The sequence below is a fragment of the Sinohyriopsis cumingii genome, chromosome 14, assembly GCF_028554795.1.
Source record: "Sinohyriopsis cumingii isolate HCF-2022 chromosome 14, ASM2855479v2, whole genome shotgun sequence".
Taxonomy (NCBI): domain Eukaryota; kingdom Metazoa; phylum Mollusca; class Bivalvia; order Unionida; family Unionidae; genus Sinohyriopsis; species Sinohyriopsis cumingii.
This window is the reverse complement of record NC_142974.1, coordinates 111,226,057-111,238,564: the sequence shown is the minus strand read 5'-3', so window position 1 is coordinate 111,238,564 and position 12,508 is coordinate 111,226,057. Positions and strand designations below refer to the sequence as shown.

General features: G+C 33.9%; 1 protein-coding gene across 1 annotated transcript; it reads right to left on the bottom strand.

Moving 5' to 3' along the window:
• Positions 1-1,767: 1,767 nt before the first annotated feature.
• On the bottom strand, positions 1,768-5,211 carry LOC149784600 (complement C1q tumor necrosis factor-related protein 3-like). Its single transcript, XM_089933299.1, has 2 exons — positions 5,019-5,211; positions 1,768-2,429 (listed from the first exon to the last, which is right to left on the bottom strand). The coding sequence occupies exons 1-2, from the start codon at positions 5,188-5,190 to the stop codon at positions 2,008-2,010; spliced, it is 594 nt and encodes a 197-aa protein (XP_089789425.1). The 5' UTR covers positions 5,191-5,211; the 3' UTR covers positions 1,768-2,007.
• Between the last annotated feature and the right edge of the window lie 7,297 nt (positions 5,212-12,508).

The window sequence follows — 12,508 nt, the reverse complement described above, 5'->3', positions numbered from 1 at the left end:
TTTCCTGTAAAAACTGATGGAAATATAGCTAATACTGCTGCAGCTTCAGAAGCATTATGTGGATTCGAAATTAGATGTAAGGATAAGAAAAAAGAGGGAGAAATATAACTGTAGTGAGACGAAAGTGAGTGAAAGAAGGTAAATGCAAAGAGAATCAAAGATCGACCATGTGAGAAAGAGACATAGAAGCCTATAGAAATTCAAAGCATGAAAAGGGGATGGAAACGCAGAAGACAGAGATAATAAAGGAAATATATCATTTCCAACTCATTTCACCATGCTGTTTTGTGGAAACTGAAATTCCTCATCCTCAGAGTCTTAAATAGGTTTTGTTCTCTTTAGTTGAATTTTTATTTGGATTTTCCACCTTTGATCTTTTGTTTTTATTTAGTCACCAGTGCTGCCCCACCAATAACGAAGTCCAACGAAGGGGTACGTTTTAAGTGTAAGGGATATATACGTGGTATAGTCAGTAGGCAAGAGAAAGTAGGAAGTGAGAGAAGTAGGAAGAAAAAGAAGGGGTATTAAGTAGAGGCAACAGTGGTGTGAAGATTGGTACATGGAGAGAGATGAAAACGTTAGCGCATAAATTAAGTCCTGCTAGGATTTGGCGTTAGTAGCGGATTTGTGACCGGCCACCCGACCACCCGTCTAGAAGAGTCCAAATTAGTGTATTGCATTGGAAAACCTATGTTCAACTAGCAAGATCTTTTCTTCCCCCGACACGGGATTCAACCCATGGCAAAGAAGGTGGCTCTAATTAGTCGCCTATTACGATAGGCACTGAATCCGCCAGTCTAGTGGTTTCAGAATACATTACTTGCTTTTATTGCGAATATCACTTTTCTAATCAAGACAAAAATTTCATTTTAGCATACATATTGGCGTGAATTCTATTTGTTTTAATAGCATTTCATATGTATATTTTAATCCCAGTAAGTAATAAATTCCTTCAGTATCCAGTTGTCTCCTAAAGGAAATATATATATATATATATATATATATATATATATATATATATATATATATATATATATATATATATATATATATATATATACGTGCATAACAATTACTCAGAATGTGCCTCTATTTGGTCCATACTTCTTTTAATGTTTTGGAAATCACGTTCGTTGTGAATCCCTGTATATGATAAATGTATAAGATGGTTCAGTCTCGTGGACGTATGAAGGGGAGATCATTTGAATTTAGATAAACCTGAATTGATGACCTTTCTGACTTTGGGATTTTTAAATTTGGACAACAATTGTATCCAGTCAATTAATCTGTTTTTGTCAACAGATACAGTTCTTATAGAGGATACTTTACAATACTCTAATCAAATAAAATACTGATATTCATCATGCAGTGACTACAGAATATTTCCCTTTGAAATCTTTTTCATCCATGCAATTCATCAAGTTGGTAAATACACTAATATTTTCTCGTAGAAAATATCAGTATTGGAATAATTTTCTTTCCACGTTCAAGGTACAAAAACAATTTTTTGGGACGAATAAAAAAAGACGTCACAAATGAAGATTAAGTTAATAGAGGGATGCTAATGCGTTTCTATTGCAAGACAAGTTGATATAAGGGTGTATCATCTGATTAGAATACTTGATTAAGAAACTAATCTTCGAATATAAATGTTACTCCAATAGATGATACCCATTTATAAAGTAAAATCAATAAATTCGGTGACGGATATATGACTACAAATTGTAACATTTATAAAAGAATAAAATAACGACATTAAGTCCTACGTTTTTTATTGCCCACAAGACATGATGCATCTCTTTCGCAAAGGTTTTTTTTTTCTACTCCAAGCCTTTAAAACTTTATTCGGTTTGTTTTCATATATGGTGTTATGTCATTATGTCACTTTACATCATACGTAACAAGTGCATATTCTCTTTGCTATTTTGTTAGCATAAACCTGATTATCTTGCGTGCTGTGTAATACCTTGGCCGTATCATGTTGTAAAACAGGACTGAGATCAACAGCTATAGACTCTGCACAAGGAACCCAGATAAGAATGAATATTTGCCAGGTGTTAAATTCATTGTGAAGTTTCCCGACTTTACCCAGACATTTTCCTCAGCACTCAAAGCGACTAGTGTAGAAATGGTCCTCGTTTCACGTTCTTTATACCCATTGTATCCTACGGAACATATAATTCTATTGCCATCTCCTGTTACTATATCGGCATGGAAACTGTGGTCGAAGGATGAACGATATCTATTTGTTAAGGTAATGGCAAAGTGATACGTTCCTGAAACAGGTGCTTTGAAAACACCGGTCTTTTCATTGTAGCTGCTGTTGACGTTAAGCTTGACATCAGGGAATACTATTTTTTGGCCTGGTGAAACTACCAATGACTCCTGCGACAAGAATGCCATAAATGCCGTCTTAGGTTGATACAAATCTGCAAGGAATATGTTAAATGTGTACGTAAGAAATCATGCACTGACGAATGCTTCTATTGGTAATGTTTTGAGACGCAAAACAAATGAATTGTAAGCAGAAGTAATGTTGTGGATATGCAAAATTATAATCCATAATCTAAACTTAAAAAGACCATATTCCAATTGATTACTTCCTTATATAATTTTGTTAACCATATAATTTTTGCACATAAACAGCGATCATAATAGCTTCATGTTGAGACGTTCTTTGCAATTAAGTAGAGAAAATTAAGATTCTTTTACTGACATCTATTAAATTTTCTAAAACATGAACTCTTAAAAATAACAAATAATTATTTCAAATTAAGAGCTAATATTTTCAAAAACACTCTTGACTGAGAAGGGATGGAATATATCAATATTAGTGTGATTAGTCATTTTGAGACCAAATCAAATGCTATATTGTCTAAATTGTTCAAACAGATTTAAGAGATATCTGTACTGATTCAATCTTCTTTACATCAGAACAAAATCCACCACGATAAATCACATTGTATCGTCAAACTCAACCATTAGAACATTGGGAGTGAAAATCACTGCCTGATACGGGTAGAGGGGACATATATCCGTCCATCCCAAATATTTATATAGTTCTGCTGGCAAGATGCTGAAATTCATAAACAGCTCATATATTTTGTAATGTTTACGGATGTTTAAATCATAACGAATATGAAAAAGAGTAGAGAATGATAAATGTGTGGCACGAGCTGCTTTCTTTGACGAATAATGTCACCTGTCCTCCTTTAAAAAGTGTATGAAATTTAAATCTTTTGGTACATACTTTTATAATCGGGTATATAACCAAATCAGCACTACTCTCCATTTTTACTTCTTTCATTGTTGTTAAGGATGTGTTATTTAACGGTTTAAAGCCGGTATAGCAATATATGTTTGCTACTTATAGCAATTCATATTTTGGCAACATTATTATGAAAATGGCTTTGGGATATTTGATGTTTTTGGCGTTATTGGCTTAAAACGAATTCCGATCAAGAAAGATGGACCAATAGCTTGGACTAATTTGAGAAAAGCATGTTTAATTTCATCTCGGTTTGTCTCTATTCCGAGTGCCATTGATTTTCTTGGGTAAATTAATTGTGCAATCTTAGAATATCAAACCGAGTGTTTCCCAGGCAAACTGGTCCAGGCTTGAACTACTTTATGATGCGGAAACTAAAGTCCTCTTGTTCTTTTGATTTAAAAAATGAATTTTATTTCAGTTTAATTTTATTTTCTGCATATAAACATCGACTGTACCTTTTATTTTCAATCACAGACGTATGTCATCATACACATATATTTTATGTTGTCTTCGAAAATACATCTGATACTTCAAAGGTTGGGCTCAAAACATTCGCAATTTTAATAGTTGGTGTGAGAGCCCAATTTTGCTTGGGGAGGACGTGACACTTCAATAATAGTTGCTTAAAAATGTAATACATTTTGCTTACTATGTACATTTTATTTATCTACAAGAAGCTTAATTTAGTTTCGATTACGAGTATGTTCAACATTATAAGCTGGACATTACATTGAAACATGGACACATCTAGACGAATATACGAGTTCCCGGTCTATAAAGGTAATCGCTCATTACAGGTATATCCACATAAGGGACCAATGTAAAGAATTGGAATCAGATAAAATGGATCTTCATGACTGTTCCGTTAACTTCTGTGATAACAGAAAAATATTAATAGATGTTGCAGAAGAGATGATATTTTTTAATAGCCATTATTATACTATCTAGCGAGAATTGCATTATTCTTTTTCATGTTTAGAACAATATGTAAAGCAAATCATGTGTTATTTATTCTGTTCGTGTTTGCTATTCAATATAACTGAAACTGGCAGACGACTGTCACACAGAGGTTAAAGTGTTTTTAAAAACATTTCATTCCTAAAATGACTAGAATTCTAGTCAAAGCTGGCTGTTCTGGTGCTTTTAAAGCAATTGTTTAGCACATGATATTGTATTCATGTCGGTGTCACAAAAATGTGGCAACTTTACCCCTATTGTTCACCATATGGAGTCATTTTTCGGTAGCTTTACCTGCCCTGAAACGACATCTTCCTGAGGCGATTCTTATATGCCTGTAACAACAGTCACACTAATGCTGGTATTATGTAGAAGTTATTGTAATTGGATTCAAGCTAAGGCATAAGCATCAGTCAGAGAAGCTAGGTATATATGAGGTAACTAAATGTTGTGTTAGATACTCGCTTCACGTTAGTACAAGTTCAACAATCGTGTCTCTGTATAAAATCCCATCAAATAAAATGCAATGATAATTATATATTAAGACAAACTTGCTTTAGAAAATTATTTCGGAGATTACCTGAACACTCTCAGACTGTCACATGAAGAAATGCAACTGTACATGATGATTTAAAATTGAATTAACTGATGTACTGGCATACGTTACAGCAATGCGGATCATGAAAGGTTTATCATTCAGATAATTAACTTATGAAAAGTATTAAAGCTTGTTCTGAAGATATTATAATGATCAAGTCAGGCAAACAATGAAACCTAGTGCTCAACTGACCATATTTCATCTGTTCCAGATCCTTGTCCAGGTTTTCGATCTGGTCATCCATTCTCGTATTCAGATTTACAACCAAATCCAATAGATCAGAAATCTCATTTGCGCCAGCTTCACTCCGCCCCACATCAGACATGATATGTAGGAGGACATGGGCAAGAAGTATGAAGTTCATGCTGGTATTTCGATGAATATCTTATGTAGTCGAGGAGAGAATTGGACTGATATAATTAGCTTTCGCTTTATATCTCTAAGCTTCCATTTATATTAATCGGTCTCACTTAGCACCGCCCATTGTCGCATGCTACGACCAAAATAAAAACACTTCAGCTGTATGAGCTCATTGAAGTGCTTCACTGATCATAAAGGATTGGTCTACTTATTAATGTTGTAATCACGTAACACACGCAATCAACCAATCATTTACTTCGACGGCAGATTTATCTCGGTATTTCCTATTTAAAGAGCGTTCACACCTTTTCAATTGCTTGGGCCTACAAATACGTCTTTTTATTATCAAGGCTCGATTTAAGTTCTAAAATTACAATGTTTTAATACCTCTATAACATATCATACTTAGAAACAAAATTTTGAAAAAAGAAGATGATATATTAATGATGGTGTCCATTATGAAATGTATTGTAAATTCACGGTTAGTGGATACTAGTTACATATGTCTCTTCTAGGAGGGTTTATAATACATTGCATTGTAGTTGTCGATCATTTCTAAAGAAACTGTCACTTGTTGTGTTCACGAATCGCACATACATTGCATTACTTTGTTCGTTTGAAGTATATTAATTTATTTATTCATTAATTTGTGCCATTTCCAAGGTATTTTTGAACAATACGGGATGCAATGAAATGATGTTGTTTTATTCTTCCGAATCTGCATTAGCTATCTTAACAACTATATTTTTAGCAACAAAATATATATGGCTGTTTCAGGTTCCTCGTACTCAATGATTATAGGATACGAGGATAATCAACTCAATATCTTTGACGTATATAAAACCGATATAAATTGCTACCATCAAAACCTCTCCACCGTCATAGAATGAGCCCAATATGTTGATATTCAACGAGAGTCAGCACACGATGTAGCACAAGGTCCTAATAATTCAGCACATGCGAAGCTGTTTAATAAAAAAAGAACATTTATCTGTATTGATCAGCAGCATAACTTTTTAAAACCATTGTTTCACAGAAATCTCGGGCTGGAATTTGCATACAAAACAATCAACAAGTTTTAGGCCCCAGTTTACATAACGGATGTCATGCTGACTGGTGGCAATTCGTATCATTTTTGTCCTTGATTATTTGTAAGCCAGATTACAAAATTAGGGCCTAAACGGGCCCTCCACCCAATGTTGACGCCAGACTTGTTTTTAGTCTGGACCCCCTCTTGCTGTCTGCATTATTCAAAGTAGTGTATGGCATTGGAAAGTCTCACCTCAACTACCAAGATCAATTACTCTATCAACACGGGTTCCAAATCACGGCAGGCAGGTCGCCTCCACTTTGTCACATCTTATTACACTCAGCGAGGGCGCGTCGATCCTCTTATACAACCCCAGATCAACACGAAGAGTATGACTATGATAACATTACTAACGCAATAAGATTGCATTAACCTTGCCTTGCTTGAATCGTTACCGGTACTTAACTTCTGCTGTTTTACTCGTTTAACTCTTATCATTTAGAATTTGATTATTTTACATAGGAAAATGAGGACTATTTAACCAGGACATCGTCGTTTCATATTATGCTCAAGCAATTGCATAAAAATTCAATATTATAAGGACATTGCTTGTACGACGTAGAATTTGCTATTATGCAGTAAGGACAGTAGTGGTATATAAATGTACATTTAAATTTTCCTTTTGAAAACTTGTGGTGATCGGGGTGCTCTGGGAGGGGTAATACCTCTGGTGGGTTGGCACGTCGTGTTCGTTCGGGAGTAGCTTGTCCATCTTTGGTCCTCACCTGTGGCTCCAAGCAGCTGTAGCATGCGCAGCGGCCACACCACGGGCAACGGCTTCGACTGGCCGGCTAAACCAGGTTGAGAGTAGCCGATGGGCCTCAAAAAACCCTCGGTGACTTAGGAGCTTACCTATCCTTGCATGCAAAGCCAGTTTCGGCAGACTGGGCGGAAGAGATCAACTGAGTGATCCAACGGTCACGAAGGCGAATCTGCAAACGCTTTGTGGAGAGCGCAGGGTATGGCAAGACACGGAATGCGACATAGCCATCCAATGCAGCCGAAGTAGTCCCCATCCGTAAGATAAAATGCACTAGTTGTTTAAATCACTAGCCTTAACATTTTGGACATTTCTTGCGAACAAAATGCTTACCATTTCTCATGAAGCTGCATGTTACCTTTTTCAATTATTTTATTTTCCCAATTATTTACATATCTAAAAAATCTCTAGCTGTATTAGATAATCTCGCTTTCACAAAATTCTTCTTTTAGGAAATTTATTCTAAGAATCATATAGAATAAAAGAAACTTTAAGATACCAGCCGGTAGGAAGCATTTGCGATGTCATTAAGATATTTCCGACATGCTGCTTGGGAACGCGAGTTTAAATATTGCACGAATGAGCGAATTTGTGAGCATTGCTGAGCCACAAATCCTACAAAGTTAATTTAGTTCTTGCTTAATAAAACTTGCTTTGCGCAGTGTAACATTTACATTTAATTGGTGTGACATACATCTTGTGCAGGTAGGCGACTGTTTCCAAGTCTGTGTTCTTCGTCTTGACATATATTGTTATTATCACAATTGCAACAACAATCCAATATTCATGTAAACATTGGAATCCTATATGTAAGTATTTGCTCAGCATTTAAAAAAACAAACCCTAATACAATAACATCGCAAATGCCCGTAATCCGCAAGAACAACATGAGGACAACCGTAATTTCTGAATAAACAAATTCAAGTATATTATAATTAGTATACGTAGAGCTGTAGTTACAGTAAAACTGTAAGAGTGATTTACGTCTCTTAAAACAAATGTCGGGTTTAGTGTCATGATTGTCAATTATGTATTGGTCTTTCAATATTTATTCACGCACACCTGCCAGCGAACCCATTATTGCTTTTTTTTAAATATAAGCCGTTCTTACAACCATCTTTGTATACTCAATTACTTAAATATCAACGAGAACTCCAGCTTTACTAGGTAATCTCTCTTAAGCACAATTCATTGATTAGGAAATTTATTAAAGGACACATAAAAAAAGAAAACTTTAGGATATCAGCTTAGAGAAAACCAGGAGAAAGCAAGCAGAATGAGAAAAGTAAAGTAATCTCAAAACAAATTCGTTATTATTATTTCTTCACAAGTGCCACAACCATCCAATGTTCGAGAACAATTAGAATCCCATCAGTAAAAGGTTGCAATGAAAAGAAAACTTACAATGCCCAAACAAATGTCAACCAAATCCCAAACAGCAACTCAATGACAAACGTAATTTCCCAATGAAAAGAATTCAAGAACTTAATTATTAGTATCAGTAGTTGTTGTATAGTTAGTACAACTGTAACAGCGAATTATGTGTTTTAAAATAATATCGGTTGAAGTGTCCCAATTTTATGTTAGGAAATGATCACTATATTTGTTCTCGCTCACCTGCGAGCGTACCTATGCTATTGTATCTGCTACAACCTCGCTACGATACCAGCCGAGAAAAAGTTTGTAATCAAAACATCCACAAGGATAAACGTCAATTAGACACAAACCAAATTCCTTATAATTGTTATTATCACAAGTGCGACAACAGCCAATATTCGTGAAAAAATGGGAATCCTGTTTGCAAATAATTGCTCAGAAATTGACCCAGAATCAAAATGCAAAAAAAGGTAAATACCCCCAATAAATAAACAACACAAAGACACACGGCATTCCCAAATAATATAATGTATGAACGTTATAATTCGTATCTGTAGTAGCTGTAGAGGTAGTAGGAGTGTCACTTTAAAATTTAAAAAAAAAGCAGAAACTTTTTTAAAAATTACACTTTCAAAACAAAATAAAGAAAACACAAGAAAAACTTAAAATTAAAAAGAACTAGTTTATACGGTTAGATTTTTACAACTAGAACGAAATGTATAATACTTCGAGCAATCAGAATCCCATGATCAATGGTTTTCAAATTAGATAGTAAAAGATAAACGCTATAAAATGAAGAAGGCTACATTGGTGACAAATAAAAATTCCAGTCGAATTAGTTTGTTTCTGTTAATAGTAGAATTAGAAATATCAGTACTAGCAGCATACATTGTAATGGTAGATTAAATGTCATCAACATCTATGATTCGTAAAAAAATTTAAACAGACAAAACATTTCCTATGTCTGTGGGAGTCTGTGGGAGTATGCTGACAATCCGTTTGTTGTTATTAATTAGTAGTAATATAAATATCAGTAATAGCATCCAAACAAACTTGGAAACAAAGGTAAGATTTCTAACGACAGAACTTTATGTCATTATTAAAGGGACGCAATACAAATATTTGCAAGTTACGTTATTAATTTCATACTAATATTCACAACCGCAAAAAAAACAAAAAAAAAAAAAAAAAAATCGGTACCGCAAAATCAACAACTTATAATACCAAAGTTATTCCGCACGAAATTGAAAATTAACAACTTTGTGATGCTTTTAGAATGACCAAATCTTTGGATCGCTTAAAACGCATAATGGAACACGATACAATCATAAGCAGAGAAAACTATAAAATACGATCAGGAAAGTAAAGACAACAGGAGTTCATATTAATTTTAAGATTGTATGGGGGAGGGATAACATAGAAGCTGTAGGTTTTGATCGCTATCCGAGAACAGCCATTTTGCTTTTATCTACGATGACCAGGTTTATCACAGCGATCGGATTAATTATCTCATTCTCAGTAGACAAAAGGAGAAAGAAAAAACATTTGCTGTAGAAAAGTTAAAGAAAACAGACGGAAACTACGGAAAACAAATCCACATGGATAAATGCAACATAGACACAAAAGAAATTCGTTATTGTTGCTATTCTTACAAATGCCACAATGATCCAACATTCTTGAAAAATGTTGCTTCCACAAGCAAAACGTTGATGAAAAGATGGACAAATTACCCAGATAAAATAACCAGACAAATGCTTTCAAATTCGAAACAAGAACAAAAAGACAAACCTATATTCAAAATGAAACGTAATCATGACCATATCACTTATTATCAGTAGTAGTGTAGTAATAGGAAAACTGTGATCATTAACTATGTTTCTTAACATCATAGAAAAATCCCGTAAAAAAACGTATATATGGTAATATAGCCCAGTTAAAATACTTAGAAAAGAAACTTTAATAAAACATAACGATACAGCAACAAATTCAAATTACAAATTCCGTATCGTCATTTGGATTAGTACGTTTATTCTTCTTCTTCTTATTATTATCATTGTTATTATTATTATTGTTATTATTATTATTATTATTATTATTATTATTGAATCTCATACAGCGTTCTATCACTCTTTGAAAACATGCTTCGCTGACATAGTCATTTCTGAAAGCATAGAAACTACCGAAAGAGTAACAAAAAGCAACGGCGTAATGGAACTAACTTGGAACTAAAGGACAGGTTCCTAACGACGCAACTTTATGTCATTCTTTAAGGGACGCAATACCAATAATTGCAAGTTATTTTATTAATTTCATACTAATATGCACAACCGTTAAACGAACAACGGAGAAGGAATCATAGTTAATAAGCACATATATGATAGATTAACAAAAATTTCAGACTATAAAAACGACTAAAATTTCTGTTCCATTAATGCTTTACAAAAATTGAGGGAGTATTACGGTATGAAAAACTAACATTAAAATATACGATTAGACAAACAAAGACCACAAACTCTCTTCCATTTTCCTGTTTAATTATCAAGAGATAACAGAAAAACATTGTTTTTATCGCTATCCGAGAACGTCCATTTTACAGTAAACTAGACAGTCCAGCTTTACTAAAAGGATCAGGTAAATCAATTTATTCTCTGAAAATAATGGAAAAAAAGATAATGCTTTCAAAATAAAATTTATAAAAACACAGGACAAAACTTAAAAACAAAACGAATTCGTTTTTAGTGTTATTACTGTTATAACTGCAACTAAATATAAAATACGTGGAGGAATCCGAATCCAGCAGGCAAGGATTTTTAAGGATATAGAAAAAGAAAACGCGACCAAGATTGAAAAAGGCTGTAAGTGGTGACAAATTGAATTCAAGTCTAATCCGTTTTTTGTTATTGATAGTAGTACTCGAAATAGGAATAGTAATAGGGGCATAGGTTTTAATAGTAGATTAAATTTTAGCAACATATATGTTTCGTACGTAAATGAAAACAACAAAACATTTTCTCCATCTGTGTGCGTATGCCGATATTGTATTTCGGTCAGGGAAATTGTTACGGTTGTTAAGCAGGTAGTAATCCTTCTAGATTTGTTTTAGCACACCTGACAGCGAACCCATGTTTTTGTCTTTGATGAATATGATTTCTTTTTTTATCCAAGCTGTTACTACAGCTATGTTTGCTAATGCAAATACTTATCTACAAATATTTCATCTTTACTAGACAATAGCGCTTTAGCACAACAATTATATGCAGAAAGTTATCCTAAGCAGCATAAAGAAAATAACTAACTTTACCATACCAGCCGAGAGAAAGTATGACAAAAAACCCACAAGTATAAAAGTAAATTAGACACAGACACTGAATTAGTTAGTATTATTGTTATCAGAAGTGCTAAGATAATCCATTATTCCTTGATAAATGGGAATCTTATAATCTTATATGCAAAAGTTAGCTCCGAGATTGAACAAAATAAACCCAATAGAATAACAACTGAACTGCCCTCAAATCCCATCAACAACACAACGACGAAGGTACTTTCCGAATAAACAAAATCATGAACAAGATAACAAGATATCTGTTGAGGTTGTACAACTGTAAAAGCGATTAATAGTTCTTAAAATAATGTGACGTTACGTGTCAGGGCAGTCCAGTTGCTGGGAATCCTTCTAAATCTCTTCTCGCTTACCTTGCAGTGTACCAATATGATTGCACTGTTAGCAACGTGTGCTATCTTTGTACCTGTACCTTTCTTATCACATTGTTTGTATATGCTGTTACTTACATACATACAAAGTTACTATTAATAGATAATCTAGCTTGACGGAAATTATTGTTAGAGAAAATAGATATTAAAATGAATTTATGAAAACCATTACGATGCCCGCCGGACAGAATCTCCAGAAAAAGAAATTTCCAAAAGGATACACGTAAATTTGACACACAACGAATTCCTTATTATTGTTTTTGTGACAAGTGCCACAATGATCCATGGTCCTTGATCAATCAGAATCCTAGAAACAAAACTGTTTTGAGAAATTGGGAAACTGACACTCATGACAGAACTAACAAATGACCCGAAATCGACAAA

Bases quoted from the DNA above. Each gene is read 5' to 3' on its own strand.
- LOC149784600 (XM_089933299.1), bottom strand. From the start codon at position 5,190: ATGAACTTCATACTTCTTGCCCATGTCCTCCTACATATCATGTCTGAT. The intron at 2,430-5,018 runs GTCAGTTGAGCA...TATTCCTTGCAG, and splicing joins TCTGGAACAGATGAAATATG to ATTTGTATCAACCTAAGACG.